Raw genomic sequence first — 18,585 nt, 5'->3', positions numbered from 1 at the left:
ATCTAGCCTGTGCCGCGTGTAGCCGCGCGGCACGGGGTTCGAACAAGCCGGCTTTTAAAAATGGCGGAGCCGGCTTTAGGCTAATGAAGCCCGGGAAATTCAAATCCCGGGCTTCATTAGCAAGTTCGGTATGCATACATTACCCCCCTAGTTCGAACTAGGGGGGTAGTGTAGACATACCCTATCTGTGGTATTTCCAGCTTGCCATGGCCTCAGACTGCGTTAATGTCATAAATGTAACTTTGGTAGCACGTCGCTGATTTACAGCAGCTAAAATTTCAGGCTACAGCCCAGGCCACCAGCAAATGCAGCATTAAAACCAAAGCCGAACTGCACAGCTAAGTAAATAATCATTGCCAATTAAAGGCATATTTGAGCCAATTAGAAGCAGTGGGGCCGTGTGCTGTGATAGCAATGGAGTTTGTCCATATGGCTGATGCTCTCCAGATGACAGGGCTCCGAGGCCTGATTGTGGGTCATCCTTTTTCACATGATCCTTATATTCCTGCCTCCCAGTGGGCTGGCCGGCCAGTCAGTAATTAGAATGACGCTTGCTGGACTTGAGGTAATGCTGGGAGCAGTCTGCTCCCTGCCATAGCTTGGCCTGGCCACAAAGGGCGGGGCTTCTGCTTTCCGAGCATAGGGGAGTCAAACAACATGACAAACAGGACAGAAACCAGTTTGAAGCCAAGCCCAGGTTGGGCTGAGAGTTGGGACTGCTGGGTTCTACCCCTACTTCTGGGAGAGGAAAGGCCTGTACCTATAATAGGTAATGGGATGAGCAGGTCCAGGCCCATCCAAATCTAAGGCCTGACCACTCAAAGAAGGGGGAGAAGCCACTGATTCCAGCTGGCAAGCAAATATGAGGGACAACAAATGAAAAGATAGGGTGGGAGTGAAGGTCAAAGGTTGAAAATCAGGGATCCCCAAGGGATTCCCTAGCAGCACCCATCAAGTCTCAAAGGTTTCTAAAGAGTTAATGGGCACCTCCTCTGCCCCCCCCCCCCCAAAGAACATAATAATGGCCATACTGGGTCAGACCAAAGGTCCATCTAGCCCAGTATCCTGTCTGCCAACAGCGGCCAGCGCCAACAGGGGTGGCCCTATACTAGCTGGCAGCAACTGGCACCCTAGGCGAACCATGCAATCGGCGCCCCCACCTCTAAACCCCTTACTGATATTGCGCCACCATTTGGCACCCCATTTAACTTGGCGCCCTAGGCGACCGCCCAGTTCGCCTATATGGACAGGCCGCCTCTGAGTACCAGGTGCCCCAGAGGGAGTGAACAGAACAAGTAATGATCAAGTGATCCCTGTCCTATCACCCATTCCCAGTTTCTGACCAACAGAGGCTTGGGACGCCATTCCTACCCATCCTGATAAGTATTCTTCCCAGAGCATAAGTAGAGGAGAGACAGGACACAGACCCAGGGCGCACTCCCCCCGCCACACACACACACACTCTCTCTCCCTCCCTCTCTCTTACTGAGCTTCCTCCTCTGGTTTGCTGGGTGGCCAGCTGAAGGAGGTTGACAAGGAAGTCTCATGACTCTGCGGAGCCACAGATAAACTTCCAGATAAACGCTTCCAGTTTATGAGTTCTAGGTAACTAAGCCCAGGGACACAATGACACTGAAGCTGGAAGTTAAGGGAGTGACTCCTCTTCTCATGAAAACAGACTTGCACTAGTGCAAATGTAAACAGCCACGTGGCCATGGGCAGCACATATAAGAGGCAGGGGAAGGCTAGGGCCACCCGCCCTCCCCATGCTCTGGGGTCAGGGAACTTTGGGCCGCACTTCACCCGCCTTCTTCATGCTCCAGGCTGGGTAGGCTACGCTGGGGCCACTTGCTGCCTGCCCTCCCCTCCCACCTGGTTCTCCAGGACCAGGGAGGCTTGCCCCTGCAATGGCAAGGGCTTAGCTTCTGTGGGGGGCAGGCTCTTGGACAGAAGGGGCAGGGCTGGGGGAGGCAAGTCCCCAGCCCAACGTTCACCCACCACCCATGCATGTGGCCAGAGCAGATGGGTAGCGGAAGCATGGCTTAGCTGTGCCAAGTACAAACCCCGCAGTTCCAGGAGGGTTTTGTACTCGGCACAGCTAAGTCATCCCTCTACTGCGGCTACACTGCTATTTATACTCCTGCTTCCTTGATGAGAACAAGCACAAGTACATGTACACGAGCAGAGGAAATCACAACTCTAGTTTACAATGCACTCTGGGCCCTAAAGAAAGCCAGGGGGCAGAGGTCACCTCTTTTGAGGCTTAGTGCTGGCAGGAGGAATGTAGGGCAGGGATTCTTTGGAAGGAAATTGCATGTAAGGTGTGTGTTTCACATGCTGCCAAGGAAATGGACTTTTTTGCCTTTTTCTATAAATTGCACTCAGGGCTCCTTTTCTTCCAAACAGAATCACACCCAATTTCAACCTATGGGCAGCAATAACAACAGGGTGGAGGATTTTTACTGGGAGGCTTAAAAGCAAAGTGCCTCTAAACAAAGGCATATTTAATAAGTGGAGCCCACGTGGTGCCTACATTCAATTTTCTGGCCGTGCCACCATGTAATCCCCCTTTAAATGGACCTGACTTGCAGGGCATTTTCCAGGAAGAAAGGAGAAAGGTTCTGACACTTCTCCAACAGTCTCCCCTACTCCCTTCCCATCAGCAGCTGTGAACAGCACTCCTGATCAGTCGCATTCCTTGAATTTCAGGGCAGTAACAGGGGCAGGGAAACAAAGGGCTGAGGATGAGGTTCACAAGGAAAATCAGATGTCAGTGAACTGGCACTAACAGGGACCTGTGCAAGGGAGGAATTGGGATTTTCACTCACAAAGCATTACATTGCTCTCATAAAAGCACACAGCAACTGGATCGGAAGTGCTTACCTGACTCCCACCACAATAGTATCTGAGCCCCTCACTATTTTTAATGTGACAAACCCCCTCAGAGATAGGGCAGTGATATTACCCCTAATTTGCAAAAGGGAAAATTGAGGCACACAGCAGCTAAACGACTTGCCCAAGTTCTCCCTAGATTCCCCAGGCAGCCAGCTAACGATCTGTCCTCCCCTAATCTGCAGATCTCAAGGCAGGTATTTCAGCATGATTAGCCCAAATCTCACTCCCATTTTTAGCACTCGAACTGCAGAGGGGGGTGTTGGGCCATTTATAAAAACCTGGTATAATTAAAGGCACATGCCTGAGTGTGTAGACAAAGCATTCTGAGCCCTTTAAAGGATGCCAAGGAAGGGCAAGGCGATTTGGGAAAGGAGAGGTCTCTGGGGCTCTGCATCTTGCTTTTTGCTTCCACAGCACCATGCCATCCCCCTTCAATTATTCATGTGCCGTTCACTTCCCATCACTGCTGCTTGGGTTACCCAACAGTCATTTTTCTGCCATAATAGGTAAAAAACCTCCCCCATTATATTCTTCCCTTTCAAACCCACCAGAAATAGGAAGTCTTAGGCAGGGCAGGGGGACAGGCTAGAATCTGTGGAATATTAATTAGTGCGCAGTTCATGCTAAGCCAAGATGCACTTGCTTGTAACTCTGGGGGCGGAACCATGTTTTTGTTCTATCTTTGTACAGTGCCTGGCCCAATGCAATCTGACTCCTGGCCCATGACTGGAGCTCCTAAGCATTATTACAATTCCACAGATGTGATGAGCATTTGGAACGGCCACTCTGTAAGAGAAAAAGGAAGCAAAATAACCTTGTTGCTGGGATTCTATGACAGGGTTCCCAACACTAGCAGGGACTGGACTCAGTGATCCATGAGGTGTCCTACAGCCCTATGTTCCTAATACAAATAATAAAAATTAACAGCAGTAACTAATGGGCTGGCCAAAAACATTGTCGTCAAGATGTTTGTTTGGACAAAAATGGCTTTTTAAACAAAATACGAATGTTCGTGGTGGTGGAATTTTTTCTTTTTATTTAAAATGAAAACATTGCAAAAAGCAGGCAGTTCTCATTTTAGCTTGCTAGGGAACAGGGGGGCAAACCACTCACTTTAAAAATAATTTGCCCCTGGAAAAAGAAGAGGAGGGGAACAGTGTGAGAAAATAGGTTTCTCCCCTCCCACATGGAGACCAATTTCTCTAAGTCTCCAACATTCACATTACTCATCCCTGAAGCCCTCCCACTACTTCCGCTCTGTATTTGGGTGGCCAGAGAGAAGTAGATCTTATGGCCAGAGGGGACAATGTCTGCTGGATCATTTCTGAGATGAGGATGACAAATGAGCTGCAGTCAGAAGGGACTAGCGTAATCATCTAGTCTGACCTGTATAACCTTGCCCTGAGAACTCCATCCAGAGGCCTGGCCCAGACAAACACTCTGATTACTGTGTTATTGCTACCTCCTTCCTCTCATGGAGCCAGGCTGTGCATGAAGCAGAGACTGAAATAGCATGAGACAGCTATGGATTCCCAGTCACCAGTCCAGATTTCATTTAGCTAAAACCTCATCTAATAATACAAAAACCTCCTACAAGGTTAGGAAAAATGAATGATTGATCTGCCATCTGGGGGGGTTGTCTTTTTTTCCCCTAGTGTCTTGATACTGCAAGATCGGTAGGACTGATCAGAGGAGCTGATAGACAGAGCACTAGACAGCTGTCCACCCTACAGGGGAAAACTGACACTTTAACTTTTACCCACTGATGTACAAAGTGGGCCAGATCTCCAAGTAGTGTAAATCCGTGTAAATCCTCAGCTGGTGCAAATCACTACTTTGGTTTCCATAGTGTGATGCTGACTGAAACAGCTAAGGGTCTGATCCTAAAAAGCTGTTTGATCCCCACTTGGTGCACAGTGGATGTAGTGTATTAATGTGTGAAACTCACCCACCAATGACTCTCTGACCTGCAATGGTGCAAAGGTTTTGTGCTGGCCCCTCTACGCAGGAGGGACTATCACCCAGGGCAGGCTGGTTCTCAGCTACACCAACAACCTTGCCACTAGCAGTACCGCCAGCCGCAGGAGATCAGACGTAATGATTCACATCAGCCTCAACACGAGAAGTTTTAAAGGCTCTATTGCATGTCTTGGCCTGGCTTTTGATGTCTGAACTCCCCTGCCTCTGCCTGGGGGAGGGGGTTACAGTTACTGTTTCCACTCCCCAAAATGCAGTGGATAAGTCATTTTGGCCCATGTTGCAGGAGCTCTCACCCCCCTCCTCCTCCTCTCCCGCCCAGCAATTAATTCTGCCCAGCCCATCAGTTGAGCTCCCCACATCCTCCCTTAGATCAGCCCTGCTTAGTTCAGCCCCCCAACCCCCTGCCTAACCCGTTCCTCCTGAGGCTCTCCACCCTCTCCAAGGCCTGGGGGCTGAGCGGGGTCCCCCTACTGCTTCCCGGCTGGGGGCAGTGCCAGGGGCTCCTCACACACACCCCTTCCCAGGCTGGGTGCTGCAGGCTGAAAGGGGAGGGGCAAGGAGCAGAATCACCTTGCTCACAGGAGCAGAGGAGAGGAGGGGACAGGCAGAGCTGGCCTGGGCTGCTGGGTTCTTCAGCTCCCTCCTGCGCTCCTGTGGGTTTGGCTTTGGGGTGCTACAGGGAGCAGGAGGCGGGGGGGGGGGGTCATTTCTGCCTGCTGCAGCCCTATTTGGTTAGTCAGGCAGACAAGGGGGGCAGGTGGCCAATCAGAGGACTCTAATTCAGAAGACAACTGGCATGTCTCACGTCATGGCACGACTGGCCCCAGCCACGTCTCAGCCTTGCTAAAGAAATCTCAGAAGTGGGCAACACTCAAGTAACTTGAGTCACGTTGCGGCCCTGCTGCAAGGTGGGACACTGCCAGCTGCCTCCAGGGGAGCTGGAGATGCTGAAAATCCTCAACAGAGCAGCCGCAGAGATCCCAGAAACAGCCGGAGTGAGCAGGTGCTAGTTTGAGCTTGGTTTGAAAAGCAGAATGGCCGCCTGAGCCTTCTCCACAGCTAGAGCCCTGGAGCTCAGATGCAGCAGAGCCGGGCTTCAGACAATGCTAGTCACCAGCGGAGATTTCCATGGCCTGGAAGCTCTTTGAGGCAGGGAGCTTCCCTCTCTTTGGTCTACATTTGTGTAGCACCTAACACGATGGGGCCCTGGTCTGTGACGGGCTCCCTGGGCACTATCACAGCACAAATACATTCACACACATGCCCAGTTACACTGATCTCATCCATTCATGCTGCCCGCATGTGACTGTTCACTGGAATACTTAGCAATAGCCCAGGAGTGAGAGGCAGCCTGACTTAGCAGCTAGAGCAGCCTAAGCCTGTGAGTGGGCCACATGAGTGGACCTCCCTCATCTCAGTGGCCACAAGATTGTTGTCACCAAGACAGTGTCCGGGACAGGGTAGTCTTGCTAACTGTGCTTGTGTAACCCACACACATGCGCTACAGCTACACTACAAGCTTTTTCCGGAAGAGGACATGCAAATGGAGCGCTCGTTTGCATACGTCACGCTCTCATTTGCATTTTCTCTTCTGATCCTTTTTGCGAAAGAGGTTTTTGCTCAAAAAAGTGCAGTGTAGACGGTGCCTTTTTGTGCAAAAACCCCCTTTTGCATAAGAGCCCTCTTCCTCATTTTTTGAGGAATAAGGGTTCTTGCACAAAAGGGTTTTTTTGTGCAAAATGGCCCCAGCTACACTCTGGTTTTTTCCTGCAAAAACTTCTTCCGCAAAAAGGATCAGGAGAGAATATGCACATGAGAGTGAGAAAGAAATGCTAATGAGCGCTTCATTTGCATTTCCTCTTCCGCAAAAATGATGCCATGTACACGGAACCTAGGTATGTGGATTACACGTACGTACCTAGAATTTGCAGGGTTTGCCAACTGAACCGTAGCAGCGCTTGGATAGGCTGCAGAGGGAGCATGGGGCTCTCACAATGTGCAGTCAGCATGCACCTCACTTCACATGCCCTTTGTGCTTTTCGTGTGTGTGTCACACTAGTAATACCTGTAGGGAAAAAAACCCTATGTGGACAGAAACCAGCGGAATCTGGCAGCTTTGCGCATGGGCAACGGTGAACCAAATGTTTCATGGGCCACACACAGAACTCTGATGGGTTGCAGGTTGCCTACCACAGAGCTAGAGGTAGCCTGGGCTAGGTTTCAGTAGACCTGGCTTCTATGCCTGGCTTTTTCACTGACCAGCTGTGTGAGTCTGAACAAGTCCCTTTCCCTCCCTGTGCTTCTTGTTTTCCCTCTCAACCTGTATCTGTTTAATTATAAGCCCTGTGGGTAGGTGCTGTCTCTTTAGGGCAGTGGTCCCCAACCTTTTGGGGCTGCCGGGCGCCATGGGGCAGGGCTGCTCATGTGCCGTGGGGGGGGGAGGGGCTGCGCATGCACCACGCACTGGGGGTGAGGCTGCGCATGCACCGCGCACAGAACCGGATTAAGGGGGGGGCTAGCCAGGCAGCTGCCTGGGGCGCCAACCTATGGGTGGCACCTGGGGCCAGGGGCCGCACAGCGCCCCTTAGAGCTGCCATTGAGCGCCGCACACCCGATTGCAGCTGTAAGGTGTGCAGCGCACCAGGGGGCAGGGCCACGCATGTGCCATGCACCCAGGGGCGGAGTCGTGCATGCGTCACACGCCCGCTGCCCGGGGCGCAGAATGGCTTGGGCCGGCCCTGGTCACTCGGTGGGCGCACATAAATGCCCCAGCGGGTGCCATGGTGCCCACGGGCACTGCGTTGGGGACCACTGCTTTAGGATGTGTCTGTGCAACTAGCACAACAGGGTTCTGATCTCAGTTGGGGCTCATAGAAGTTGCTGTGATACAAGAAATATTACATGGAGAGGGATGCCGTCCAATTTTCAAAAATAAGATTAAGTTAAAATAAAATTAGGGTTTTTTTTTACATTGAAGATTATAGAATTAGATAAAATAAAACTAGATTAGATAACAATGAGAGTTTAGCTAGAGTCATTATTATTTAACTTAGATACACTAAATCAGACTAGAAAAATGATGGAGAGACAAGGCGGGTGAGGTAATATCTATTATTGGACCAAGTGAAAGAGACAAACTTTCAAGCTTCACAGAGCTCTTTTTCACCTGAAAGACTGGAAGCTTGTCTCTTTCACCAGCAGCTGGTGGTTCAATAAAAAAATTGAACCAACATGTCACTCATCACCTACCTTGTCATTCATGTCCTGAGACCAACATGGCTTATGGCTACAACACTGCAAGCAAAACAGAAAAATATTTAGGTCATTTTTTATATTGGAGGTCTGTTTCTCTGTAATTCTATTCCTGGAAGTGTGTGAAATAGAAAGAGTCAACAACTTTTCTTCTTCCCAACTAGTGTTCCCTGTAAGCTGACCACTTGGGCAGCCAACCAGGAGAGATTCAAATGCCACCTAGCTGTTTAGCAGAGTGCTCACAGCCAGCAACATGCATGTCTACTGGTGGTGCACATCTTGAACATGCTTTGGTACGCATAACAAAATGTATTCTACACATGGGTTGGAAAAAATAGAGGGAACACTGCTCCCAACCAAAAATTGCTTTTTGGACAAAAGACAGATTTTCTCATTTCTGATTTAATCAAAATTGTCCTGTCTCCCAACCTATAACAACAAAACAAAATGAGAATAGACTAGTTTTCATTAAAATATTAGTTTTCTACAAATGAAAATTTTGTAAGGAAGATCCAAAACACACAGTCTAATATTTTAATTGTGGAAATAAAACCTAACTTTCCTCAAACTTTTGCAGGGGGAAAGGGATTTTTTTTTAATTTCTGGTGAAAAATTAGTATTTTTCAGTCAGCCCTGGTGCACTACAAATGCTGACACCCTGTACCCGTCTGTTCCTGCCAGCCCCTCCGCTTGTGTCTTTCAGTGCTCACCCTGCCTGGGAGAGGCCTCTCTGTTGTGGAGCGTGTTCCCAGTGGAGGCCATGTTCAAAGGATCCCACCTGCAAGCCATGTGTTGAGCCCCACGTAAACCTGAACCACACTGTGGGTTGCAAACGAACGGGTTGCAGGCTGCATGTTGAGTAGCCCTGCTCTAAGGTGTCACAGGACTACTTGTTCTTAAAGACACTCTGCCTTAGAACACAGGTGGATGATCCCAACTCCCCAGGCCTATAAGGAGACAGACCTCTCTGTCACACACATTGAAAAAATAAACCAATGCATTCAAAATCATTAGTCACTTTGAAAACTTTTGGACTGTGTCCTGACATTGTGATAGTTCTAGATACTAGTGATCAGGGAAACAGGCATCTTCTCCTATCAGTGTAGCAGGAGAGCTTGATTTGCTATGGTACAAATTCTACTACTGCCCAGCGTTCTGGGGGCTCCTTCTGTTTGTAATAAGCCAAAAGATCATCTAGCTTAGGGTTTCCCAACCTATGGGTCGGGACCCAAATATGGGTCACCATTACATTTCAAAAGGGTCACCAAGTGTCTCCCCGGGTGGCTCTTCCCTCCCGCCTCTCCCCATTTTTGAATTGCCTTGGGTCACCAAGTCTTCCTGAATTGTCAGAATGGGTCCCCATCTGGAAAAGGTTGGGAACCACTGCTCTAGCTCATGGGATGTGAAGCTGCCGGCACAAGGACAGAGGTTGTTGCATGAGATGGCAGCACTGATAGGTTAGGGTAGATTCTGTTCTCTGTGGAGCTCCACTACATTAAGCCCTTGTAAAAGTTTGTTTGAAGTAAAAATTGAATCTGTCCCTTTAATCAGAGATAAAACAGCTATACACGAGGGGCCCTGTAGGGCTAAGGACCCAACTCTGCATCACTGAACTAAATAGGGGTTGTGATGTTATCTTGAGTGAAAACAAGTAATCTAAATGTGACTATTTGAGAGTTGCCTAGCAGTAACTAGGAGAGTAACTACTTTTCATTGACACAGATGGCCTTCTTAGATGTGACATCTTAGATGTGTCAGTGCCCCCCTGCCATGGCAACATCATGGGACTGGAGAATGGACAGGAAGTTTCAAAGAAACAATCTCAATAACAAGGTGAGTAGCCTCCTGTGATCTCCTTAGCCACTCCAAGCAATGGGCTTCAGGGTCCTGAAGACGCTGTCTTTCCATTGGCTCCCTCTTCTGATCATTGGTATGGTGGCAGTGTGCAGAGCACTGCCTAGACCCTGACTGAGATCAGGCCCCCTATCATGCTGCACAGACACAAAGAGAGGGTCTCTGCTCCAAAGAGCTCATTATTTAAATAGACAATGGCGAGACATGAACCAGGCACAGGAAGGGGAAATGGCTAGACCAAGATTAGTGGCAGAGTCAGGAATTGAGCCCAGGTGTCCAGAGCCCCTGCCCAGTGCCCTAACTATTAAACAAAACTGCTCTTCTGCACAGGATGTGACTTACTTGAGGTCACAGAGAAATCAAGCCAGGAATGAATCCAGTTCTCCTACCCCAGTACCCTTGCTACCCAGCACTTGAGGGACATTTTCATTGCAAGTTGAACCAAAATTGAAAGCTTTCAACATTTTTTGCAGATCAAACTTTTTTTTTTAAATGTGACACCTTAAAGACGAGCAAATTTATTAGGGCATAAGCTTTTCTGGGCTGCAACCCCCTTCGTCAGAGCTATAGCCCAGAAAAGCTTATTCTCTAGTAAAAACGCTACTCTTTAAGATGTCATAGGACTTCTCATTGTTTTTGCTAAAACAGACTAACTCGGTTACCCATCTGACACTTAAAAAAACCTTTGGGTACAACAATATTCTGTTTCAATTTGGATCTTTTATAACATTTTTGAATGTTTTTAAATAATTGAATGAAATTTCTACATAAACATTGTTTCAAACCAAAAAACCGAAACATTTCATTTAGAAAATGTCAGAAGGAAACATTCTGACTGGGGAGGAGATGCTGAGGATTTTATTAAATGGACAATTCAGCAAAACCAACGTGAATTCACAAAACATCTCAGCATAGCTGAATCTGCATTTTTCAAGGAAAAAACATTTTGTCCAAAAAATGTCACTCTGCTCTAAATCCAACCTCTCTCCCAGCTCAGCTAAGTCTCTTTCCTCATTCCAGGCGGTGTTCTCAGACTGAAGACCCCAGCTCACCTTTCCTCTCTCAGCCAAAGAGGTTTTGAATTGGAGCGGCGGGAACCAAATGTGGTTGTCATTTCAGTATGCTATTCTGGGAGAGGTGAGACCCCACCCCAGCACCATGAACCTTTCTGGTGTCCCACCAGCCCTCAATGGCTCCCAGGGAAGCCCCGGGCATGCCCTGCATGGAGGCTATTCTTTGTGGCAGGTGGTGTTGATTGTGCTGATGACTGGGATCCTATCACTGGTCACACTGGTGGGCAACCTGCTTGTGATGGTCTCCTTCAAAGTCAACAGTGAATTAAAGACCGTCAACAACTACTTCCTACTCAGCCTTGCCTGTGCTGACCTCATCATTGGAGCAGTGTCCATGAACCTCTACACCACCTACATCATCATGGGCCACTGGGCCCTTGGCAACGTAGCCTGTGACCTCTGGCTGGCCCTTGACTATGTAGCTAGCAATGCTTCAGTCATGAACCTCCTGATCATCAGCTTTGACCGCTATTTCTCTGTCACACGGCCCTTGACTTACCGGGCTAAGAGGACACCGAAGAGGGCAGCCATTATGATTGGCCTAGCTTGGGCTATTTCCTTCATCCTTTGGGCACCTGCCATCTTGTTCTGGCAGTACTTTGTTGGGGAGAGGACAGTGCCCTCAGGAGCCTGTTATCTTCAGTTCCTCTCTCAGCCCATCATTACTTCTGGCACGGCCATTGCAGCTTTCTACCTGCCGGTCACCATCATGATCATTCTCTACTGGAGGATCTACCGGGAGACTGAAAACAGGACCAAGGAACTAGCTTGCCTACAGGGCTCAGAGAGCAAGAGTATTGCCAGGCCGACCACCATCAACAGGCCCAAAGGAGGTGGCGGATGCAGCATCAGCAGCTCCGAGAGGTTGCAACCCATCAAGGTTTCTTCTGCTGTGACAACAGCCCCCACACAGGCCTGCTGCTTCCCCAGTTGGAGGAAGGTCAAGCTATATATGGAGCAGAACAGCAATGGAAGCTGGAACAATACAGAGGAGGAGGAAGAGGAGGACGGCTCTCCTGATTCCTTGACATCGTCAGAAGGTGAGGAGCAGCCCTTTGAGGTTCAGAGTGTCTGCTCAGTGGTGATCCAACTGCCTATGATTGGCAGTGTAGCGCAGTCCCCACTGCCGACCATCAAACCCACCCGGGACCAGGGGAAGCTGGCTGGAGGACCGTGGGTAGGAGGGAATGGCTTGTGCAAGATCCTAGCTCAGCCTCGTACTGCCACCGAATCCCCCAACACTACCAAGAAACCATCAAAGAAGCCAACGAAAGAGAAGAGGGTGCTGACTGCCAAAAGCCATTTGCTGAAGAGGAGCAAACAGCTCTCCGAACGGAAGACCCTCTCCCTGATCAAGGAGAAGAAAGCAGCCCGGACACTGAGTGCTATCCTGCTAGCTTTCATTCTCACCTGGACACCTTACAACATCATGGTGCTGGTGTCCACCTTCTGCCAGGACTGCATTCCCAAGAGCCTCTGGGAGCTGGGCTACTGGCTTTGCTACGTCAACAGCACAGTCAACCCCATGTGCTATGCCCTGTGCAGTAAGTCTTTTCGCGATACCTTTAAGATGCTGCTGCTGTGCCGCTGGGACAAGAGGAGGTGGAGGAAGATGCCCAAGCAAGTGGTGGCCTTCCATAGGGCTCCAGCCCAGTGAGCAGATGTGGGGCAAATCCCAGAATGGTGAGCCAGACACAGCTGGTCGTGGGAGCCCATTGCGGGGGGGGGGGGGAGGGGATTAGCTTCTCAGGTGGGCAGTGGAGGGTGAATCATACCAGGAAGTGTTGGGTGTGTGTGGCAGAGGTCCCCACATTGTAGGGCATGCCCCCCTAGAGGGACATGGAGAATGATTGAAGAGGACAGCTCCTACAGGAGATGGGGAGGAAGCACCACCCAGCCCTGCTCCATTCCCAGCTCTGCTCTGGCCCAGCCCCTAGCTGCAACCCTGGCTCTTGAGCCCCAAGCCACCCACAGTCACAGGCCCTGACCACAGACTGGCTGTGGCTCTAGTCCCACTCCCAGTCCTGCACCCAGCTGAGGACCCACCCTCTGTTCTCAACCCTGTCCACACCCTCCTGAAGCCCGGCTCCTGGCCCCAGGAAGAGGGAGGGGGCTGAACAGGAGTAAGGGACGATATAACCTTGAAAAGTTTGGAGATCCCTGCAGTAGAGTATCCCCCATGTCATCAGTTGTTCTGAACTGGTAAAGAGCACGGAGGGGGCAATTTTGCTGCAGCAGACATGCATGCACCTTGCTGGAGACTTGATCCACCTGTAACTGCCTACATGGGGAACAGTAATTTGATAATAGAGGCTCTTTAGTCTAACAGCTACAAGTAATTAGGTTCTTTACTAAAAAATTTGCCATATAGTGGAAGATTCAGGGAGCTTGGGCTATTTAGTTTATCCAAGAGAAGGGTGAGGGCTCTGTAAGTATTTATAAAGAGAAGAGCAGCTCTGTGTAAGCCTGAAAGCGTCTCTCTCTCTCCCCAGCAGACGCTGGGTCAATAAAAGCTATTAACTCAACACTCTTATCGCTGTACATGGGGAAAAGAAATTTAATAATGGAGTGCTCATTAAACTAGCCAAAAATCTAACAAGAACTAATGACTGGCAGCCAAATCTGTACAATTCAGACCAAAAATAAGGTGCCTTTTCTTAACTGTGAGGGGAACGGACTACTGGAACAATTTACCAAAGGCTGTGGTGGATTTTCCTTTATTAGCAATTTTTAAATCCAGATTGGTTGTTTTTCTTTAAAAAAAACATTTTAGTTCCAATGGGAATTATTATTCCGGGAAGCCCTATAGCCTGTGTTTGACAGATGGTCAAATAAGATGATCACAGTTGTCCCCTCCAGCCTCATAATCTGTAAGAGTGGGGACGCTGCAGCCCCCTGGTGAAGAATAAATTGGCTTGGAGGAGGAAGCATAGATGGTGGGTGGAACAAAAGAGATCCTGGGCACTGCCAGGGCCACCGTTGGGGGAGGGGGAAAAGGGGCAGTTGGCCCTGGGGCCTGGCAATTCAAAAGGAGCCAAGGTTCCCTTAAATCACCATTGGAGCTCTACATGGTGCGCTCCAGGCAGCTCTGAGGAATAGCTGCTCCTAGTCCTGCTCCCCCTGGTGCCCAAGGCCCTTCCCCTTCCAGGAACCTGGAGTCAGCCTCCTCCCACCATGCCTAAGGGCCCAGCAATTGTCAACCTCCTTTGGCGCCACTGAGTGGATTTTGACCCTGGGAACACATGTGAAAACAATTAATACACCAGCGCTAATCCTGTCTCAAAGGGCTCTATGCCAGCTCCAGAAAGGGGAGCTGGAGGGTTAGAGCAGGAAGAAATTGGGAGTCAAAGGTCTGTGGGTTCTAGTGCCAGCTCTGAGGAGACCACAGGGCTTAGTGGTTACAACAGTGGGTATAGGGGGTTGGGACTCTTGATTTTTATTCCCAGCTCAGGGGGCCTGTGTTGCTGCTGGTGGCCAAGGTGCCAGCAGCTCTTACCAAGATATAACAAGCAGCTGTCTCAATTTGCTGTTCCTTGCCTTTTTCCCCTAGATGAAATCCCTGGGCTGGGATGAAGAATGTCCGGCAAACTGCACTGCAGCAGCAGAACGGGCCCTGGCTGTGATGCCAGAAGGGGAATCCCTCCGAGACGGCCATGAACCCAGCCTTTGGGATCTGGGTGAGGATACAGCTGGCAGGTTCCGGAACACCGTGCCGCCATTTATCATTGTAATCTTGAACTCATTGTCAGATAGCGACCTTCCTTAAAACACCGATGAATGTGGACGTATCAACAGGAAAACAAATAGATGAAGCTGGCACATTTAGCGCTGTGGGCTTGAGAGAAATGGATTGAAAAAAAAAATGGTTTAAAATCTAAGCCAAAGGGGCCATAGAAACCAGCCATTCAAGGTTGTGACAGGACCTCTTGGGATTTTCAACACTTTCCAGTATTGCTGCTTTGACTAAAAGGACATTGGACCTTTCAGCCATTCAGTCACATAGACAAGTGTGGTCTAGGCACCCTACCACTTAGGCCAGGAAAATGGGAGTCAGGAGTCCCGGACTTCAGTATTTGGCTCTTCACAAGGAGTGAATCCAGTGGTTAGAGCAGACACAGCTGGGAGGGGAGAGGGTGTCAAGTGATTAAAGAAAGGACTGGAAGGACTCCTGCATTGGAGCCCCAATTCTGGGAGCACAGTGGTGTCTGGTGATTAGAGCAGAGAATGGTAGACAGGACAACCAAATCCTTCTGTTTCCCAGCGCAGAGTCCGAAACTAAGTACCAGAGGCGTAATGGGTTGGAGTAGGGGGGCACTGGGAGCCAGGACTCCTGGATTCTGTTGCAATTCTGGGATGGGAGTGGTGTCAAGTATAAAAGCAGGGGCATCAGGTCTCTGGAGTTCCATTCTCAGAGCTTGTCACCTTGGGCAAGCATGGGAGGTGAAGCTTCATTGGTTGAGTTTTGGGAAACACTTTGTAATCTGGGGCTAGCGAGGCACAGATAACACTGGACTGAGAGAGGTGAAAAGCGGAGGTAACGTGGGGAAAGATGACCTCTGGAGGGGGAAAGACGAGAAGCACAACTGCACCTCTCTCCTTCCAAGGGTTCTAGAATGTTCCATTCAACCACACGGACACAGGATACTACCACTAACCCACGCTGCCTGTCTCCAACTCAAGAGGATTGGTGTAGAGAAATTCTTCCCCGGTCTCTGCTGGAGCAGTATACAGGGGCATGGACGAGCAGCTGAGGTAGTTATGTTAGCCCCATTACCATAGTATCTGGGCACCTTACAATATTTTAATATATTTCTCTTCACCCCACTCCTGTGCGAGAGGGAAGCATTATTCCATTTTACAAAGGAGTAACTGAGGCAGTGAACGACTCAAAGATATCTAGGCACTGAAATAGATGCATTAGGCACGTAAAAAGCTTTGAGGACCTCGGCCCTCAGCGACTTACTCCCAGTCACACAACAAAGTGGAGGATTGAATGTAGGTCCCCCAGGGCTCAGGCTGCCATGCAAACTCCTACACCAGCCACCTGTGGCGCCTCCTTGCCCCATCCACACACGTCTTTTGCCACGAAGCCTTCAAGCAGCAGTGTAGCTCCAACACTTTTATGCCTGATGTGGATGGATATATTTGAGCTATCCAGGCTGGTCCCTCCCTCAGAGATCTTTTGATCCATTCTCCCCCCTGGGAGTGACAAGCAAGGAGAGACGGGGAAAGGAAGAGTGAATTATTCTGCAAGAAAATAAGCGTTCTCCACCTTTCTAACTCCCACCAATGCTCCTGGGAGCTAAGTGCATGCAGGCAACTGAGAAATGGTCTAAGTGCAATTTCCTGAAGCTGTCCCAGAAGGAAGTCCGGGGGCAGTCCTCCAAATCATTCCCTCGGAACCATGATTCCAACCCTCCTTTGGTGAATCCAGAAAGCTTAATTATGAATAAACCATTGACTCAAACATGTCTATGAGTTACAAACCCAGCATTGCAAACCCCAAGCATGCCAAAACCACAACCCAGGCTCTAAAAATCACAAGATTAAAAAAATTCGTGATTTTAAGATTAATATTAAACTGGGCAGGAGGGACTGAAGGAAGGATTCATATTCTCCTTCTGATTTGAGCCGCTAGAGGTCACGTTTTCAAGCTTTTCACCACAAACCTTTTTTAAATATACGTAAGCCAAGCCTCACGTAATCATGACTTCAGAGGCTGTGAGGAAGGAAAACTCCAGTTAGCGTCAAAATGAGCAAAGCTGCAAAACCCTGATCACACAGGACTGTACATACTGACATTTCCTCATGCAGGGGCCCATTGGCCTGGAGTTTGTCACTGTTCTTTGTATTTATTTGGTTGAACAAAATAAAAAGGAAAACAAACTTGTTTTACAAGAGTGGGTTTTGCTTCAAGATATGATTGCCACTGCAAGAGGCCCAGACTAAAAATCAAGTCTCCATCCTGCTAGAGCAGTGCTCCTATCATACCAACCAGTGTACAGACCTCCTCTGGTACTGGGGCCCACCCCAGTTATGCTGGGTACCATAACACTGTGCCTGCAGTGAAGAGTTTACAGCCTGAACGAAGGGAGGATTCAATTTGCAACTGAGGAAAGCAAGAGACAGAGATTTAGGGCTCATGTAGATTACGCTAGAGTGTCGAAAGAGGATATGCAAATTCCATGGGTATTTGCATATCTTCTTCCAATCTCACTTTTGAAAGTGAGATCAGAAGATATGCAAATCCCAGCAGAATTTGCATATCCTCTTTCAACACTCTAGCGTAGTCTACATGAGCCCACCAGTTCAAGTTTGTGGTAGATTTGGGAACCGAACCTAAATCGACTGATTCCAGTCCCAGGCATTATCGCATGTCAGAAAGAAACTTTGGCAAAGAAGTTTATCAATCTCTATAATGTAATATTTGCACTAAGGACCATAAAAATCCCATGAGCCCCTTAGAAAGCATTTCATGCAATTTTCAGCAAGGAATCTTCTCTCCCAACCATCCCCTGTTCTACACAATTTAGGCACTAAGAAAATCTTCAGTTCTTTAATCTTATGTTGTTGCTTTTCTCTGAATCCCCTGTAACATAGTTCCACTGTTCTGGTAGATGACTAGAATTCATCCCATTACAGCATGCTGCCATCATTTCATTTGAGCCCTAATTTAAAGTAGCGAATGGTCATTTAAAAACATGAAGGCTGTATTGTGATCTTCCTGGGAGCTGGGTAAAAGCAGGCTAACTCCCATGCGTTAAATGGAACTTCACTTCAGATTTACACCAGCATTCGTAGGATAAGATTGTGACCATCTGACACCAGCCAGTTATGTACACCATTATTACAGAGAAACCACATTAAAAAAAGAGGCAGGATGTTTCTCTGTGGGGAAAGAATGGGCTGTGTGTCACTACATTAGGTCTGAAGCAAGGTGGAGAAGGAAACTTTTCCATGAACTGTTTCATTGAACATTTAAATAATATTTCCCAAAACCATGGCATTTTTATTTTTTTAAAAAGTAGTCCCAGAGACAATTAATAGCCCAGTGATTAGTGGAGATGGGAGAGGGGACCCAGATTCAGTCCCTACTCTGCCTCAGGCAGGGCTATTGATTATTCTGAGCTGTCTCACATTTCCATGCTACTTATGCCGAGTCCCAGTACCGCACCACTAGGCCATGCTGCCATCCAGACCATAATCAGAGAACATTTTAGTGGGAGGTGTTGGGTCTATGAAGTGCTGCAATGAACGATTTATTTTGAATTAAGCCTGGCACTAAAAAAAAAAATTTAGAGGACAAGAATGTGGGGGGGGAGGTAAGGTGGAGAGGAAGAGAATAAACAGAGCCCTGTAAATCTGCAGATATCCATTCGTTGCTGTGGGTATAGCTCAAGCACATTTTTGTCAATACAAATTTTTTATCTATAATCCTGCAAATCTGCGGATATCCGCAGGTATCTACATCCACAGATGTGGATATCTGCAAATCATTTGTGCAACTATGGATACCAATTTTGCATGTGCG

The 18,585-nt window shown here is 48.7% G+C and overlaps 1 protein-coding gene across 2 annotated transcripts in view; it reads left to right on the top strand.

Annotated features, from left to right (window-relative positions):
• Window positions 1-16,954, top strand: part of CHRM1 (cholinergic receptor muscarinic 1) — a 44,274-nt gene extending 27,320 nt beyond the window's left edge. Inside the window, exons 1-4 of one of the 2 annotated variants that reach the window (XM_075939128.2) lie at window positions 7,574-8,420; window positions 9,850-9,960; window positions 11,002-12,737; window positions 14,605-16,954. In XM_075939128.2, the coding sequence (XP_075795243.1) occupies window positions 11,083-12,711 (1,629 nt within the window). In that variant the 5' untranslated portion in view covers window positions 7,574-8,420; window positions 9,850-9,960; window positions 11,002-11,082 and the 3' untranslated portion in view covers window positions 12,712-12,737; window positions 14,605-16,954. Of the gene's footprint in view, window positions 1-7,573; window positions 8,421-9,849; window positions 9,961-11,001; window positions 12,738-14,604 lie in introns of those variants that run through there. The other variant, XM_014580325.4, reaches the window with a different exon arrangement.
• Window positions 16,955-18,585: the final 1,631 nt, after the last annotated feature.

Source organism: Pelodiscus sinensis, chromosome 11, assembly GCF_052426305.1.
Source record: "Pelodiscus sinensis isolate ZL-2025 chromosome 11, ASM5242630v1, whole genome shotgun sequence".
NCBI lineage: Eukaryota > Metazoa > Chordata > Testudines > Trionychidae > Pelodiscus > Pelodiscus sinensis.
This window is presented reverse-complemented; position numbering and strand designations above follow the sequence as displayed.